The 19870-nt window shown below is 37.6% G+C and overlaps 1 protein-coding gene across 4 annotated transcripts in view; it reads left to right on the top strand.

Annotated features, from left to right (window-relative positions):
- Positions 1–19870, top strand: part of SPEF2 (sperm flagellar 2) — a 183321-nt gene that overhangs the window by 93412 nt on the left and 70039 nt on the right. For all 4 annotated transcript variants that reach the window (XM_049648173.1, XM_049648172.1, XM_049648174.1 and 1 more), the window contains 4 exons: positions 4084–4232; positions 8948–9075; positions 9159–9297; positions 16529–16666. In XM_049648173.1, the coding sequence (XP_049504130.1) occupies positions 4084–4232; positions 8948–9075; positions 9159–9297; positions 16529–16666 (554 nt within the window). The remainder of the gene's footprint in view (positions 1–4083; positions 4233–8947; positions 9076–9158; positions 9298–16528; positions 16667–19870) is intronic.

Genomic DNA, 19870 nt, shown 5'->3' with positions numbered 1-19870 from the left:
TTATTACAAATTGTCAATGCAGTTGCAAGCCAAAAGTATGCAAGTTCACAAAATAATGGGCTGCAAAGGATCTTTATTTTGCCATTTAAAAATACATAACCAAGATCCCCAAAGAGAATCTCACCCTTTTCTGATTATGTAACATCATATATAACTGGAGCCACCTGGTCAGTTAACACTGAGATGTAAATTTTAGCTAAAATGTTAAGGGCTATAAGGGCTATAATTTATGCTACCCATTTACATAATTTTCACATTTACATTATTTATTCCTTGCTTTCTCATTATGATCAACAAAAACAAAAGAAGGATCATCATAGAATTTTCAAAAATATAAATTAAATATACTATGCACATTAGTTACCAAATCAAGTTAAACATAATAATGTACATACTTTAAGAGCATCCTTAGTTAAAAGCATACACACTCCAAACAAACCATAAGCAAATACAAGTTCAACCAGTAAAATATATACACTGGAGTCATGCAGTTAGTTCAATTTAAGTAACTAAGAACTTTCAAACATTTTTTGCTTTTATTTTACTGAATTTCTATTGTGTTTAATAATATTTGAAATAGGTGAACTTGCAATCATGATTTAGAAGTCTTTCTGTCACATAGAAATGCTGTTTTTCAGGATGTATAAGAGGATTTCCTTCATTAAAAGGAAATACGATTTTAATTCTTAGTATTTAAAATTAATATTGGTGGTGAACACTAGGGACTGATTATCTGTTTATCTCAGGTCATTTGATGCCATTATATTGAAACCATCTCTTATGGTGTAAGAAGCTATCTCTTTCTTCTGTCTTCAAACTTATCTGTATTTCCTGCTATTGACATCTATGACTCATTTCTGTTCTTCTCTGCATATCAGGTCAATCTTTACCCTTCTTCTCCCGGAATTTTGACACTAAATTGCCATTCACAAGTGTATTTTGGTGTTCTCAAAGTATTTCTTACTCTCTTCAACTCATCTGCCATTGTCCCACATTATAGCTACATAGAACAACAGCTTTTTCAACCCAATGACCTTACCTAACAGTTGTTAATTAGGGGCTAAATGAAGAAAGTTTTCCATAATCAACCAATTTCAGAAAATGCTGAGTTATGCCAAATTAAAAAGGTTTTAATTGCAGGACTTAAAAAAATGCATCAACACGCATCTCTAAGGGAGTTGGAGATACAATATGTAATATCCGAAAATATTTTGGCTGCAGAATTCTCTTACAAGGGTATGCATTGGAACCAGAGTTTTATGAAACAAACATTGGGGAATAGTGTTGTCTTTAACTCCACTGGCCTTCCCATGTATTGGTATTGGCATTGATCCAGTGCTTGCCTTCTGATTTGACTTATATTTGTAGGTGCTACCAGGCCACTTAGCAATAAATGTGATGTCAGTGTTAGAAACTTCAGTCACATTTAACTGAAAGGACATGGAAAAACAGAGGGAAGAAGATAAAAGGCTAATGAAATTGTAATACCTAGCTCTATCCACTGGGGCAGTGGCACTTGAAGTGTGGTCCTGGGACCAGTAGCATCCACATCACCTGAGAACTTACTGAAAATACAAATACTTAACCAGACCTGCTGAATCTATAACTCCTGCAGGGGCCCAGCAATTTTGTGTTTTAATAAGCCCTCTGGGGACTTCTGATGATCGCTACAATTGGAGAACCATTAAACTGGAGCCCAAGGCTGATTGCTCTCTGATAGTCATTAAATATCAGAGACATTCAATTATTTCTAATGTATTATTTCTATGCCCATTCCCCAAAATATTTAAATTGGTTTACAATTTAGAAAAAGAAACATAAATACAGACTACTTCTCTTTCAACATAGACTGGCTACACTGAGGACTAAATGATCCAACTTTCAAGTGAAAGCAGGTCTCTCATTAGAAACTGAAGCTTCCATATGATTGGGTGAATGGTACTAAAAAACAAATGCCCCCTGTTACATTTAAGATATCAATAGATTTTGTTCAAAAGTGACATCCATTTCTATTCCCTATGGCATCGATACATTTTTACTCATTCACATTTTATTTTTCCCTTTAGAATTTTCACTGTTAAAAAATAGATAAAAGTTAAATGGAATCAAAGCAAATGGCCCCCAAATACTTCCTGGTTCTTAGTTTTCACTGAATGATCATGATATTTAAGAAAATAAGAAAAAAGAAACTCATTCCAGTCTCACATTTACAATTGCAAAGTTCTTAGAGAAATCCATCTGAAGGTAGCTATACTGTTAGCACTTCTAATTCACAAGAAATTCAGGTCAAATAATGAAAAATCATCATATTGAAATATATATCAAATTATAAACATTGTTGGTTATTGCCTGAACAAAGGTTTTCTTAGCTTGTTTTTTTTTTCTAATTTAAAAATGTCTAGATTCAACTTCAGACCTGGAATAATGGGCAATATTTTTTATAAAGTTTTTGTATTTACTTTTGAGTGAGAGAGTAAGCAGGGGAGGGGCAGAGAGAGAGGGAGAGAGAGAGAATCCCAAGCAGGCTCCACACTGTCAGCTCAGAGCCCAATGTGGCACTTGAACTCACAAACAGTGAGATCATGACCTGAGCTGAAATCAAGAGTCGCACGCTTAACCGACTGAGCGACCCAGGTGCCCCTAATGGATACTATTTTTAAATATATATAACTGAAGTCATCTAAACTGTCCATAAGACATAACTGACCATTTCCCTTCTACTTGTAATTAATATATTTTTAACCAGAATTAAAGTTTAAGATGTATTTATTTTTCTAAACGGCATTATCATTAAATAATACTCATTAAGGAAATATAGTTTGGGAAATAAAGTGTTCCCAAATCTATAGACATCTATAAACTGCATCTAAAATTTCAATAATTATTCTGAAGGTAAGTGTAATTTAAACTGACTGAATTTCTAAACCATAATAACCTTGATCTTTCAAGGAAATATTAGGCTTTCTGAGTTAAGCTACTTTGATCAATCACAGAACCTTTCAGACCGTAAGAGTGCCACACCACTCAACTGGTCTAGATTCCCTTCTTGATGCTCTTGGGGAAAGTGAAGCATATGCCCTTTCTGGATTCTGAACTGAACACTAGGCTTCATTTTTTTGCTCTTCTTTTTCCTCCTCCACCTTCTCCTCGTCCTTCTTCTCTCTTTCCTTTCTCTCCCCTTCTCTCTCTCATGCCTTAATTCAGCCAGGGGATGACACAGCAAGTACCTTCATCCATACTCCCTGACTATAGCAAGAAATAAAGTTTCCCACTCAGAAACCCTCTGTCTCATTCAGGGAATGTGGAGACATTTGGAAGCTGTAATACCCCACCTCCTTCCCCACATCCTTCACTGACTCCCACTGACTCTTCATAGCCTCCTTCCTCCCTGCTCCTCCCCTGAGCTTCAAAAAAACATCAAGAGCATCACTCATATTAGACTTACTTTCTTTCTCATTCTGGATGGAGAATTTAATTTGCCATTACTTGCAAATGTCAATGAAATGCATTTTACAATCTATACTTTGTAAGAACCATATGTTCATTATGAAATCAAAGAAAGAGATAAAAATAAAATGTCAAGTTGCTTTTCATAGCCAACTGGACAAAAGAAATTTAGTAGCTTAAACAAACTGTTACCGGAGGTGCCTGGGTAGCTCAGTTGGCTAAGCATCTGACTCTTCATTTTGGCTCAGGTCATGTTCTCATGGTCCATGGGATTGAGCTCCACTTTGGGCTCTGTGCCGACAGTGTGGAGCCTGCATGGGATTCTCTGTGTCCCTCTCTCTCTGCCTCTCCCCTGCTTGTGCATGCACGCTCTTTCTCTCTTTCTCTCTCTCTCTCTCTTTCTCTCTCTCTTGCTCATTCTCAAAATAAATAAACTAAAAAAAAAACCTGTTAGTGGTATTATTGGTTAATTTGGAGGCTGTAGAGAATTGGGGTTTTGATTTTTGATTTGGTAAGGCTCCCCAAAATTGCTTAATGAATTGCATGAAGTCCACAGTAATGCTAGATTTATTCATCTACCAGAATCTGGTTCTGTTCATACAATTGTAGTGAAATGATATAATATGCACGTTTAAGGTTCTCCTAAAGGAAAATCACCAGGAGGGAAAGCATCGGTAAAGAAGTCACCTGCTGATTCTGCAGAGGTGTCACCTACTCCCATAGTGCCACCACCACCAAAGCCAGGATCAGAAGAATGGGTCTATGTGAATGAGCCAATTCCTGAGGTATGGCAGTTTAGATTCAAGCTAGTAGAAGCTAGTCTTTCTATTATTTACAGTAAGATTTACTCCATTACTTGCACCATCTAGAAGGCCTTTCACAGCTGGTGATACATATACTCATCAAAAAGCAGAGGTGAATTTTTGAGACTACTCATGAACTACACTGTATCCTCTACTTTTTTGAGTTTCTGAATCATACTTTGAACTGCTATTGAGTGCTGAAAGCAGAACAAATGGGTTCTGTAAGGACCAATTTTCTCCCCAGGGACAAGCAGAGATGCCGTTTCCTGGAAGAATGACTTTCTCAGAACACATATCCAGCAAATTACAGCCCTCCATCCATGTTCTCATGCAGACATTATAATGCTTTCAAATGAAGTTTAACCTCTGACTTTTTAGAAAGAGAAATTTTTGGAAGCTGACTAAACTAATGAAAGAACAGATAGCTATCTGGACTGAGAACTTTAAACAGGTACACCCATATGAGGCCAGGAGATACCCCCAGTGAGCCCTGGAAACTCCATTCAGTTCTTTGTTCTCTGACAACTGCAAAGCCCAGTCTCCGCCTCGGCAAATCTGGTTGCTTTGATAGATGAATCATGTCAAGAAAATCACCAAGAATGGTCTTTAACACTTTTCAAAGACAAAGAGCTTTGTAAAAGATGAAGCCCCTGTTTTCTACATTGCAATCTTCAGGGAATTCTGAGTGCGGACCATCTATGGCAGGAATCTGAGACACAATCGTGAATTTCAGTGGTTGTGGTGTTGATGTTATTATTGATCTTTCCTAGGGAAATGTCTTATCTTCCAGATCATATTATAAACTCTTGAGAGAGGGTGGAAAATTGTATTCAATACAGAATCACACACAGTGTAGATTCTTGATAGAGTTCTAATGAATTAATTAATTAGCATTGATAAGGAAGTTAGAACAGAAACTATTTAAAGATGATAACATTAAATGATATAATTATGGATGTGTATAATATCACTCAGCCAAACAGAAGCTACTTTTTGAAATAAATATATTTAAAAACTCGTCATAGAATGAGGGTATAGAAGTGGTTGTTGGGAGGGACACCCGGCTCACTCAGTGAAATAAGCGTCCAGCTCTTGCTCTCAGGGTCGAGAGTTCAAGCCCCATATTGGGCTCCATGCTAGATGTGAAGCCTACTTAAAAATGAAGAGGTTGTTGGGAAGGAGATAAAATTAAAATGATCTTATGTGGGAGGGCTTGGGAGTAAGAGACAAAAATATTGAAATCTAATTCTTAACTCCAAACCTTGAAGCTCATGAGAGGGATAAATTCAAAGAGGATAAGAAGGAAATAGAGGATAGAAATTTAAAAAAAATAAACATTAACATTGAGATATGGTACTGGCTTCCATGTAGATCTTCTAGCAGTCAGGGTTCTGGCAGAAAGCAGAATTATATTGGTAATTTAAGGAGAGTTAAATAAAAGGTCAAAAATAAGGGAACATACAAGGATTTGATTATTACTCCCAAGTAAAGGGTAGCCGGGAGTCATATGGTCTGTAGCCCTGAGAATGTGAGGAAAGGGAGCAAATGCTTGGAGCTCAAGAGGACCTCTGCATGGAGAGGGCTGTGGCCTTCAGCAGAGGGATGCAGCCACCCACAGTGACGCAGCAGAGAGGAGCAGGCAAATATATAACCAGACCTCAGTTTCTTTCTGCTCTCACATATCTTTCCCAGGAGATGGAGGAAGAGGTTGTTTCCTGAAATAGTTCACATAAGTTAGCCTTCCAGGGCGCCGAGCAGCGTGAAGAATGAAGGACAGGAGGTTGGTCTGGAGGGACGATGGAAGATATGCAGCACAAAACTCTAGCTCTGGTAACCTAAGCGAAGCCGTGTGGAGAACACATTCTGCTACAACTAGAAGTAGTCTAGAGCCTAGAAACAAAGCCGCCACATGATCCACTTTAGTCCTTTTCCCATCCTAAACTTCTCACACATGGGCTGCAGAGCTTACCTGCCAAACAAGAAGAAAGACAGATGCCTAGTTAAATTTGAATTTCAGATTATCAATATACTTAGCTGGGCCTCCTATATTTTATCTGGTAAACCTGGTTTTAGGCCTTCCAAGGACTCCATATCTACCTACCTCAGTAGGCATGTGGACAGAGAGAGAAGAAGGGGGAGAAGGAGAATAGGGAGGGGGGAAAGTATATTGAGAGAGAGAGAGAGAGAGACAGAGAGAGAGAGACAGAGAGAGAGAGACAGAGAGGTTGAGAGACTGAGAGAGACTGTTTTCATATCTGGCTCTCCCAGGTGGAGGCAGCAGCCAAGTTCCAGGACAGCCTGGGTCCTTCTCCCTTTGTCGGCCACAGGGGAGGTGCAGAGAGAACCAAGAAGGCAATCAGAGTGAGGAGCTTTTGCACTTTAGCTCTGGAAGCTTCGGTGCATATTTGCTTTGGCTACTGATTTCCTATTATGCTCAGTCTTATCCAATGAAAAGAAGACTATTTAATCAGAAAGTACAGATTTGAATATCTAGGCACATCATATAAGTTCAAGTCCCCAGACCCAGGAAAATTATATCCCAGAGACTGGAGGAACCTACAGACATGATATTATCAATAACCCATAGAAATCACAGAGGATATGGGAGATTCCAGAAGACCAGATGTAGGCAAATACCTAAATATTTAATAAAGGGCTGATGAGATTTAGTAACACATAGACAAATACTCTATACAGTAAGCCCTGACCAAATTTGAGAGAAAATTATTAAAAGCATGACTTCTGAGCATGTATAAACTACAAAAATGATCACCCAGGGGCACCAGGGTGGCTAAGTTAGTTAAGTGTCCAACTCTTGGTTTCAGCTCAGGTCATGATCTCACGGTTTTGTGAGTTTGAGCCCCGCATCGGGCTCTGTGTTGACAGTTTGGAGCCTGGAGCCTGCTTCAGATTCTGTGTCTCCCTCTCTCTGCCCCTCTCTTGCTCGCACTCTGTCTCTATCTCTCTTTGAAAAATAACTAAACCGAGAGCCCACACAGTTTCACTAAGGCTAAGTCCTGATGAACTGGTCCATTCCTTTTCCTTGAGAGCAAGGTTGCATAGATGGATCAAGGAAAGACCATTAACATGGTATATCTTGAGTTCAAAATAGTATTTGACAATATCTCATAAAGTTCTTATGAATAAATGATAATCTGTGACCAGGGTGATACTTCAGTTAGGTAACTCTCCATGCACAGAGTGTGAATTAATATATTAAAGTCAACTAGGAGGGAGGTTTAGTAGTAGGCTTATTTAAAATGTTCTTTATTACCATTCTGGATACCTCATCCTTTGAGAGAGAGATCATGAAAGAATAGAAACCAGAGGGAGAACCAGGAAAGAAAAAGATGTTAAAATAATGTCAGAGGAACATTAAAGGAACTGTAAATGTTTAAGTTAGATAAATGAATACTTCAAATGTTACCGGACATTGAATCATAGACTTTTAGAACCAGATGGAAACATCGAGTCTCCTAAAAATTTAACGATAAAACTGAGTTCAGGTTAAGTCTGATTACATCCATAGTAAAATTTATTGAGGGCCTGTTATGAGAAAATACCATACTAGAGGCTGGGACTACAAAAACAATCAAGTTTCATCTTGAATCCCATACTACCTACCCTCACTAATGTCCTCAAATATCTGACAGCATGTCACAGGGAAGACTGTGTGAATTTAGTCTGCCCTTCTCTAAAGGGTACAGGTAGGGCTGGTAAGTGGAAACTATAAGAAGGCAAGTTTCTGATCAACACAGGGAGAATTTTCCAGTAACATGAGATGTGTGACACTGAAAGGCTTGCCCTGAAATGTCCTGCTTAATGTATCAGTGAGGTCCACAGAGAGATTGGATACTTTACATCTAGTATTTGGCATTTCTCAGTTGGAAAGATTGGCCAAATGATCTCTCAGGTCCTCATGTGCAATTCCCTGATTAAATAAATGCACAGCCAATAAATGAATAATTAGTACACAGAATTTATATTGAATATATTATGTCTTCAATTTTATTTCATTTTGATTATTTCTTGGTTTTGATTGTTTACTTGTTTCATTAAAGATAACATAAAGAAACTTTCTAATTTTTCATGGTGCACACAGCAAAGATAATACCACTTGGGTGAATTCAGAGAAATGACTCATTGCCCTGACACAAACACTAGATATTCTCCACGATAGGCAGTTTTCCAACTTAAGCAAAATATGGCATCTATTTATTTATTCAGTAAATATTTCTCAAGCACCTTCTGTGTTCCAGACACTGTGGTACTAATAGGAAAAACTATAGAGAGGTGGATAAAATAACCATTGTTCTTGGCTTTATGAGACTGATATTCTAGAGGTGAATATGGACACATGAATAAGCAGTTGCCATTAATGTCATCACTACTATGAGGGGAGAAGTACAAGGTGCTAAAATAGAACTCCAGAACTTCAGAAGATGACCTTCTAGACCTTTTGGATCACGGAAGGATTTCTGGAAGACATTATGTCTGAACTGAGACGCAAAGAATGTATTTGGAATAGGAATTAACTGGGGGAGGGGAGGGGAGGAGCAGCAAGGAGTTTCACAGAGTATGCTTTAGATAATTGCAGCCGCATCTTGGTCCTTTTGCTCAGTCTTGCTCTTTTGGCTCAATTATTCAGAAGTATTTTCACTTTGAAATGATTATTTTTATGCTTTACCATTTAACAGGAAATGCCTTCATTTCTAGTACCTTACTGGAAACTAATAGAAAATTCCTATATAGACTCCATCAAAACAGTTCTCAGGCATCTGAGAGAAGGGCAGCATGTTGTGCTTACTTACTTGTATGAGGTTAGGTAAGTAAAGTTTCCAAAGTTAGAATTTTATAGTCTAGAGGCATGTCGTGTAAGATCCATCTCATTCTCTTAATGCCTTACAGAACAAATTTCCAGCAGTTTCTAAAGCGTCCAGATCACAAGCAAAACTTTGTATCTCAGTGGCAGGCTGATTACAACTGTCTTCCTGATGACCTGTGGGATGATGAGGAAACAAAGGCCGAACTACACCAAAGAGTAAATGTAAGGAAATCTGTGACTTATTGCACCAGGGTCTCTACACGCTCAACTATTGTGCTGCAGAACTCTAGCCCATTCCCTTCTTACTTTCGTTAGGTATGAGGATGAGGTGGGAAGTGATTTGAACACTTAACCTGGAAACTTTCTTGGGCAATGGCTCTTCTGGACTTGAATTCAGAATAAGAATATTGTGGCCAACACTTCCAGAAAGAGGAGCCAAGTTCAGCAGAGCCAGAGCATTCTTGGCATCTGTTTTGTAGACTCCTAACCCCTTTGTTGGGCGTTGTAACTATATTGATGCCTGTTATTAAGCACATGCCTACCTTGACTGCAGTCATAGGGTTGGATGACATCAGAGAGAAGGGGAATGAGGGAACTTCATGGAAAACCTAAAGGGCTGCCAATATTGAATAGATCCTTTGAGGGAGAGTGCCAAATCTTATACATTGTTGTATCTCCATCAAGCCCAGTACCTGGCGCTTGATAGGCTGATTTTCATAAGTTCATACATGGAATATATTACCCTAATGGTTTAGAAAAGGACTTCTGAGGATCAGGAAGCTTGATGTCAATATCTTGCCTTTTGTCTTTCCTGTATAAATTTACAGAGACCCTCATCCTGTCAGAGGAATTCTTTCCCTTGCCACTACCTTAAGTACAGGTTGCTAGTAGTCAGATCTGATTATAATCTTAATATTTACTTGTACAACAAAAAAAGTGCCAATGTCTACCCCACAAGCCATTCATCTTCTCTATATTTTTTGAACATCTGTCATGATCCCAGCACGGTTCAAGGGTCTGGGGACACAACAGTGAACAAAAAATCTATGACCTCATGATATTTATGTTCTGGTAGCCAAAGACAGAGAATAAGCAATAAACAGGTGAGTATATAGAATATACAGTGAATATGTCATTGACAGAGCTTTGTGAAGAATAAAAAAGCAGGGCAAGGAAAGGATTGCTGATGTACTATTTTGTCTATGGTAGTTGTGGAAAGGCCCACTGGGAAGGTGACATTTGACAAACTCAGGACAGGAGTGATTGAGTGAGCCATGTAGATATTTGGGGAAAGAGTGTATCAGGCAGAGAGGAAAGTAAAGTCAAAGGCACTGAAGGGGGAGGATGTGTGGTGTGTTTGAAGAACAGTAAGGAGACTGATGTGGCTGGAAGAACAGAGTGAGCAGGCCAGAATGGGTGGTGATGAGGTGAGAGAGATCATAAGGGACCAGATTACCTAAGGCCTTGAAGGTCATTATTAGGATACTGATATTTATCTGAATGAGAACTGAAGCCTTGGCTTCTGGATTTTAAAAGGGTCTTTAGAGGAGTAAAAGCAGCAGGGAGACTAAGTGGGAAACCAATTGGGAAGCTATTGATTGAAATTTTAATGAAGGCATTATAGTGATTTGGATGCCCAGGGTGCTGGAGAGTTTAACCCAAAAGGTACTGAATTAACAAATGTCCTAGTAAAACTGAAGTATTTTACCTTTTCTTAGACATTCCTTAAGCAATAATTAATAGGTATATAAATCCTAAAACATATCTGTTTTTTCTATCTATTTCCTACCTAATCCTAATGCCAGCCCTCCTGTGTACTTCTTTTCCATGTCAGCCAATTGATTGTTGGTAGAATGAGGCGGCTTTTAAATTTTCAATACCTTAAGTGGGATGGATTTTTTTCTAGTTCCAGAAGTACCATATGCTTATTGTAGATACATTAGATATTAAAAAGAAGCAAAATTTAAAATGACAAATCCATAATCCCATTGCCAGTAGTTAACCATTGTTACTACCTTGGTACAATTGTCTTTGCAAAAAAAGTGACTGCAATGAACATATTGCTTTGTAGCATTCTTATTCAACAATAGAACACATTTTCTTTCTCAATAAAAATTTATCTACCTCATCATTCTTACATCTAAGAGATATTTCATTAATGAACTATATCATAATTTAACCATTTCATTAACAAGTATTTGTTTAACATTAACTTTTTATTATAGAAAATTAAAGAGTAAAATTTCATCCAGCAAAATATTTACCACATCCTCAATTATTTCCTTGGGAAATTTTCTAAAAAAGTGAAATTGCTGAATCTAAAATTGTGCTTACTTTTAAAACACATTTAAAATCTGAAATTTTTTTAAATTGCAAATTATAAAAAATTGACACATTAAAAACTGGCAAATTTCACTCCAAGCTACCGAATATAAGGATGCCAGCACATATTAGGTTTTATCATTTTTGTTAATCTTTGCCAACTTAATGGATATTAAAACTATGGATATCTTCTGTAATTTGCATTTCAGTTTTTACAATTGAAGTTGACCATTTTTTCCTGAGTTTAATGGTCATTTATTTTTCCTTCCTGCTGAAGCCTATTTATGATTTCTGCCCATTTTTCTGTTGGGGTGTGCTCTTTTTCTTATTGTTCTCTAAAACCTTTTTTTATATTAAGGAGATAAACCATCTGTTGGTCATATGTTACAAATATATTCCCAGGTTCATGTTTGCCTTATATTATTTGAGGAGAGTTTTAATATGCAGAAAGCTTTTAATGTTTATATGGATAAATATGGAAAATGTTTCATTGTAGCTTCTCCTTGTGGTAAATTAAATACTTCTCCATTCCAAAATTATATACAAATGTTCCACTCTTAATACTTTTACAGTTTTATGTTTTACTTTTAAATATTTAAATTATATATTATTTGAATACGGATCTCATTTTATCTTTTTCAAAAAGTTAATCAATTGGTCTGATAAGACTCTCAAATATATCACACACAGTTGTATATGATACATTTATGTATATGTGGATTTCTAAGTATGTGGTTATCTATTGATTTGGTTTTGTATGGTGGATATGCCCCCCCTTTTTTTTTCTTGACTTACTATTAGACATGAAAGAATAGAAATGAATATAACTTCAAAAATAAGCTAGAAAGTAAACCTGAGAAAAAGAAAGGAATTAATAAGAATAAACCTGAAATTGACAATATAGGAGGTTTAAAAATATTAAACTTGGGGCACCTGGGTGGCTCGGTCAGTTGGGCGTCCGACCAGCTCAGGTCATGATCTCACGGTCCGTGAGTTCCAGCCCCGTGTTGGGCTCTGTGCTGACAGCTCAGAGCCTGGAACCTGTTTCAGATTCTGTGTCTCCCTCTCTCTCTGCTCCTCCCCAGTTCATGCTCTGTCTCTCTCTGTCTCAAAAATAAATAAAAGTTAAAAAAAAATTTTTTAAATATTAAACTTAAAATATCAATTCAAGCGATAAAGTAGAGAAGATTTTGATAAAAATAGTCAAGGAAGGAAAAAAAAAAACTTTCCCTTTAGTAGGGCTTTGGATAGACCCCACAGTTTTTAACTACGTATTTTCAAATATAATTAATTACCAAATATTGTCTAATTGCAGTATTGATATTTTCATTGGCCACATAATTATTCTTAAAAATGCTTTGTTTCATTTCCAGGTGACAAATGTTGTTATTACTTTAAACTTTGTCCCCTGCTTCAATTCTGTTGCATTGTGATCAGAGACTTAGGTATTTAGAATTTTGATTTTAATTAATTTTATAGAATTTTGATTTTAATTAATTTTAAAAATATTTCAAATTTATCATAATTTTTCAGTTGTCTGAAATGTGAAAAATTTCTGTTTATATTTCATGGGCACTAGAAAACAACATATAGTCTCTATTTAGAAGACTCAAAGTTTTGGCCCAGTTATCATTGTTAATGTCATTAGAATGCTTTTTAGCAGTGGATTCTTAGCAGTAGTATATTGTAGAGAAACTTGTAAAGTTTAAACAAATAATCCCGCCTTTGCTTCAGACCCTATGTCCTAAGTCAGGTTTAGGATGGGCCCTTATATTACTTTCATTTTTTTAAAGCATCATAAGTATTCTGATTGAAACAATTACTGTATTCTTTTTTTTTTTTTAACATTTTTGTACCTACATAATCTTGCAAAAACTAATGAAAGTGGGTTAAAAACCCCTGTCATGGTTACGTTTCTATCCATTTTCCTTGCTATATCTTTTGCTCTATAGGATTTAATGTAGCGCCAGTAATCAGTAAACTGAACATGTATATGTGCTGGCACTGTCTTGTTTCACCCTCAGGACAACCCTCTGGGGTGGGAACTAGTAATAGTCACATTTTATGGATGAAGAAATATGGTAAAGAGATAGTAAGCCTCACAGCTGGAATCTGAACCCACGCTGCCAGACTCCCCAGACCATGAACCGTTCATTAAACGGTTTCTCCGACATAGTGATATTTGATGTGAAGAAACATGATAACTTATCTCTTCATGGTCTCCTACACTCTCTATAGTGTAAAATAACCATCGTTGCCCCCAAACAACTACTTTTGTACTGAATTCTACTGTATCCGATAACAATCCTGTGAACCTTGTTTCATTTCTTATTTGTATTTGTCTTATCTAAGTTTTGACTTTGCACCTTTTTGTGTCATTTTGTTTTATGCGAGACTCTAATAAGCACCATATAAGTTGAATTTGGTCTTTTGACCCAACAAAAACCTTTAAAACTTTTGTAAAAGGAGGAGGAGCTAGGATGGCAGAGTAGTAGGGGAACCCTGGGGTTGTCTCAGCCCTCGAACACAGCCAGATCAACATCAAATCATTTCGAACACCTAGGATATCAATCTGAGGATTAAGAGAACAAGCTGCAGAATTCGAAGGAGAGAACATGGCAGCTTCTCTTAACCAGCAGACTAAAACATAACCAAAACCGACCAAAGGACCTGGTTTCCTTTATTTTTGTAATTTATTAGTTTTTATTATTTTTTCCTCCGAAATGACAAGACAGAGGAATTCACCCCAAAAGAAAGAACAGGAAGAAATGACAGCCAGAGATTTAATCAATACAGATACAAGTAAGGCGTCTGAACTAGAATTTAAAACAACAATTATAAGAATTCTATCTGGGCTTGAAAAAAAAGCATGGAAGACGCTAGAGAATCCCTTTCTTCAGAGATAAAAGAGTTAAAATCTAGTTGGGCCCAAATTAAAAATGCTATAACTGAGATGGAAACGTGAATGGATGTATGCCAAGACTGAGGATGGACAAAGAGGAACAACTTAGTGATAGAGAGGATAAAATTATGGAAAATAATGAAGCTGAAAAGAAAGGTAGACTTAGGGAACTCAGTGACTTCTTAAAACAGAATAACACTCGTATAAGAGTCCCAGAAGATGAAGAGAGAAAAATGGGCAGAAGGTTTATTTGAGCAAATTATAGCTGAAAACTTACCTAATCTGAGGAAGGACACAGACATCAAAATGCAAGAAGTACAAAGAACTCCCATTAAATTCAACAAAAGTTGGCCATCGCCAAGGCGTATCAGAGTCAAATTCATAACAATTTTGTAAAAGTGTTCATTTTTAATGATTTTTGTCTGCATAACCTTCACAATTAATAGCCATGAGTTTTTCTTAAATACAACACACCTATGATTATTAAGGGATATTTAATAATTCCCTAATTCTTTCCAAACAATACGTGAAAACCAGCCATGCCTCTGGGTAGCCCAGACCATCTCTATGCTTGGTAAATGTCTTTGTTCTTGGCTTGTTTCATTCCAATTCTGAGAAGTTATTGGAGAGGTTCTCCTATTGCATTGTCCTCACTCTGCCATCAGAAATCTGAGCCACACAGACGCTAGTACTTGCCAAGTCTTCACAGTGAGGCAGGAGAAAAAGGGAACTCTTCTAGCTCTCATAAATGTACAAATGCTGGTAGACACAAGCCTGTACTCACTGAATGTCTGACAGAGTATCTGTGGAAAGACCATGGAGATACCAAGATCAGCTCTAAGATAATGGTTCATTGTTCTAATACTTAGAATATGGCTTCAAAAATGGCTGTGATATTTTCATTTTATATGCAGTTCCCTGGAGGTAACAAATCAATATGTTAATTGTTTCAGTGACATAGTATCACAGAAATAAAACCTACTGGGGGCACTGGAATCAAACCGATTGCATTAAGATTCCTGACTCTGCCACATTGAAGCCAGAGCCAAGTGACTTAACCTCTCTGGGCATCCATTTACTCACCGGAATTTACTTCCTGGTTATTGTTGGGATTAGCAGAGTAATCAATGTGAAGCACTTAACACAACGCCCAACACAGACTAATGTTCAATAAATTATTAGTATGAAAACTGTCACATTTTAATTGTACATATTTCATTAATGGTATATTTTATTAAACAGATTTTATTGCTATGAATATTATATTCTTATAAGATGCTATTAGTTTTTATTAACTGAGGAATTATTGTATGCTAAATACTATGCTAAGTGCTTTATATACATAAACTAATTTATTCTATATTGCACATCCAAAAAGTAAGTTTCAGACAAAGTAACTGAGACCTGAAATACAGGTGTGTATTACCCAGCACCACAGGCTCATGTCTTGGATCTACCACTTACTCACTGTGTGACATTAGGAAAATAACCTCTCTGTGACTCATCTGCAAAATGAAGATAATAAGAGTACCTCAGATTGTTGCGAGGCATTAAATGAGTTGGTATAAGTACAGTGACATATTCTGACACTCTAACACACGTAGAAAGACCTCAGTGCATAGTAAATAGTGTTAGTTTTTTACATCAATGGCAGACCCGGGATCTTGCAAAGATTTTTTTAAATTTTATTTATTTATTTATTTATTTATTTATTTATTTATTTATTTTACTGCTAGCTCTTTAGTGAAAAGCTTAGATTTGAACAATCCTATTAAGCTCAGACAGCAGTTCTTGATGAATGACATGCTGCACTCATGATTAACGAATGAGCCCGTGCCCTTGGTTTAAATATGGCTGCATATTTCTTCCACCGACAATTCGTCATTTCCCCCCAAATTCCCTGAAAGGACTTTTTCAACTAAGAAAATTTCCTGTGAAAGGATTAGAATACTACATAACACATAGCCACCCGTGAATAAAGTGAATTGTAGTGGGTTTGTGCTAGATGTGGGCATATGATTTGGTGAGCTGGTCTTACAAAGGAAAGGCCTGGCATAGGGTAGAAGCCAAATAAAAAGTTGTTGAATGAAGAAATAAAATACATGAGTGCATTAGGTCCAATCTTCTTTGGAGATATTTTTAAGACAGGCAAAGGATTCCAGTTTTATTACACTGAGGTTATTTGAGCCGTGATTCTAAAGCATAACAGCGATGTCTCTTTCTGCTCAGGATTTACGAGACCGCCTGTGGGACATCTGTGATGCCCGGAAGGAAGAGGCAGAACAGGAGCGTCAGGATATCATTAATGAGAGCTGGTTGCAGGACACCATTGGAATCACGATGAACCATTTCTTCTCACTGATGCAGGTAAGAGCGGCTGTCAACGACACAGACTCTCGCCTCCCCAGCTATGTCCTGTCCCTTCCTTTACAGTTCCTTTGGAAGCATGAGGGGCCCATTCAGGCTCACTTTACTCACAGCACTCTGCCTGGCCTGAGCTCCAACTTGCCGAAGAAGTTAGCTGAAATAAATCATTTGGGCCCTGGGCCAAACAAGCACCAGAACTGGGAGCATCCAAAGCAACCACTGACCAGCTTAGAACAGTGGAGAGTGGCAGGAGAGGTAGTGTCTATACTGGTTGTTACCTTGTCAGCCTCTGTGGACACCCAGAGTGGCCAGCAGAAGCCCAGGAAAGCAGCCCTGCCAGAGAGCATGGGCTAAGTCAACGTCAGCAGGCATTCGATTCCAGAAAAAAGTTTTATGTCAGGATTGAAAAAAAGAAAAAAATACCATTCACCAGAACAACCTCATTAACTTATATTTGCAGCCTGTTAAATAAAAATATTGCACCAGACAAGAAGTTAGGCTTTGCTCTTTTTCCAAGACTATTGTCAACAATAGGAGAGAGCACACACCAAGTCTGGATACCCAGCATTGCCAAGAGGAAGAGCTAGAGAGAGTTGGAGAGCTGGAGTGTAGTCCTTAGTACAGAAACCATCTGTACTTGCTGATTGGCCTTGCCTAAAGGAAAAGTAAGCTTTCTCCTACCTTCGCTACAGAAGGTACTTTTACCACTGGGAACAAGGCTCCTCCACTCCCAGACAAACTGGCAGAGAGAGGTGCTATCTTCCTTGATGCCTAACATTTCAAAGGGATGGTGCCCAGATACTTAGTAAAGACAGTTTTAAGTTCTAAAACTGGCAAGAAGCTTTTGAAAAGATTTATACCTCAAATGGACAGAGCAAAGATTTACAATAAGTTTTCTAGAGTAAATAAGAAAAGGGATGTCAGGAGTCAAGACTTAGGAAGAAGACTGTACAGTCTAGCCAAGCTGAGGGGCATAGGAAGGTTGTCTTGGTCAAGTTGTGTCTACCTAAGTACTGTTTCCTAAGAGAATAGCAGTGACAGTAGAGAATGGAAAAGGATACATTTTTAGTCTTCAACTGACTGACTTACATGAGAAGATATTATAGGAGAGGAGAATATTTAGCTGACAGTCTGAGCTAGCACACAGTAGGTGTTTAATAAATGCTCATTCAACTAATGACTGCGAATGCTGATACTTCCAACCTTCAGAGGGACAAGCCCATGATGCATGGGCAGCTTGGACCACAGGAGGCCTGAAAAGTCAGCAGAAACCTGAGGTGCAGGAGCAGCCTCACTGACTATAAGCTCTGGGATCCAGGCATGGGTTGTATAGAGGATTACAATGAGCCACCTAAGCAGCCTGATCCACCCAGGCAGCCTATGCCACCTCAGGTAGCATTCCTTAAGCACCAGTTTAGTCAAGCAGAGACTGGCTATTAGAACGGTGCATCAGAAGCTTGTGGCGGAAATCACTGAAATTCAGTGGCAAAGCGAATAGAGAATCTTTGTGAATCATTTCTCATTAGTCCCAGCAGTACTGCCTCTTGTGGGAATGGCATGACTTACCTCTCAGCAATACCTAGATTTAAGGATCTCGTTCTGAGAAGCCGAATCCACTTCTAAAGAGAACTAGGAGGAAAGAAGATAAAGGAAAGGACACTAAATAAAAGCTGCTATTTATTAATTCCTTACTCTTTCCTCCATACGTGCCAAGCACTGCTCTATGGACTTTCACATAGGTTACGTGAAACCTTCCCAACAACCCTATGCTGTAGCTTCTGTTATAATCCTCATTTGACAGATGAGGAAACTGAGGCAGACATAAGTGGAACGATTTGCCCGATGGCACACAATCAGTAAGTGAGAGAGCAGGGATTGGGACTGAAGAAGCCTAACTCCCAAACCAGTGCTCCTAACCACCGTTGTATCATCAACACTGCTCAGATAGTTGAAGGCCTGCCACATGGAATAGCAAGGAAACTCATTCTGCACTGGATCAATAGGATTCTTATAAAAACCAAAGATGGAATTCTCAGGAAGTGGATGTCAGTTTGATAAATGAAGAAAGAACCTAACGATTAGAACTGTCTGTCAAAACAGACTTTGGAAGCAACTGAGCTGCTGGACAAGGAAACTCATAAGCAGAAGTTTGCACATGTTTATGGAGGGCTAGGGGAAAGAATCCTTGTGAAGTCTTCAAGGGCCTGCAGTACTGAGTAACAAACAGCTAGATGAGCATTTCCCAAAGTGGGTTCCATGGAACACTAGTTTTATGCAATGGTTCACAGAAAAAGGACTCAGCAATCAAATGAGATTGGGAAGTACAAAATACTCTACCCTTCCCTCTCCCCTGGGAGATGGACAAGTATATTGACATATTAGGACACCATGATGGCCTGCTGTAAAGAAACTTTTTGATAAGTCAACCCAGCATTTCTGAAACTATTCAACATTGTAAAGTTTTTGTTTGTTTTTATCTCCGGCAGGGTACTCATTAACAGCCTACAGGACAAGTTTTCTACACAATAAATTTTAGAAAATGCTGTGCCAGATGATTTTCTAACATTCTCTTCAAAACTAGGATCCTGTGTCTCAGCACGACAAATGCAAACACTTATTATCACACTGTGAGATTTGTCCATATATGAATATTTTAAAACTTAATTTGGTTGCTATCCAAGAAAAGAAAAATATTTAGTTTTCTTAATAATTTCAAAATACTAGTTCGAAAAGTTCAATGTACATTTATATTTAAAATCCAAATATTTAAAACATGCTCGATAATTTAAAACAATATATGAATGGCAATTTTGTTTTATAATATAGACTCAGTTTAACCAAGTGAACATCTTCCTGTTTCAGTCATTTGCCTGGAAAAGTTTAATAATGTGCAAGACACCTTTCAGGAGCACTTTGGCTTACCCTTTTTTGTATCAAAAACAAATCTATTGAAACTGGTTTTGTCTTCTGTTGTAGACTACAGTGTGAAAGCCTTTATTTATTCTAAACTGTGAATGTGGCAGTCAGTACAAGACTATGTCTTAATGTTTTAAGAAATAAATGGCAACATTAATTGCTTGACAAATATTCATGAGTATCCTTGGGTTAGGTTCAGCTAAGGGCTTTGAACACTATGTCAGTTTTGTTCTTTTTGGAAAAGATGCTTTCTATAATTAACTATGTATCATGGAATACTTCTGCAGA

The sequence above is a fragment of the Panthera uncia genome, assembly GCF_023721935.1.
Source record: "Panthera uncia isolate 11264 chromosome A1 unlocalized genomic scaffold, Puncia_PCG_1.0 HiC_scaffold_17, whole genome shotgun sequence".
In the NCBI taxonomy this organism is placed as follows: domain Eukaryota; kingdom Metazoa; phylum Chordata; class Mammalia; order Carnivora; family Felidae; genus Panthera; species Panthera uncia.
This window is presented reverse-complemented; position numbering and strand designations above follow the sequence as displayed.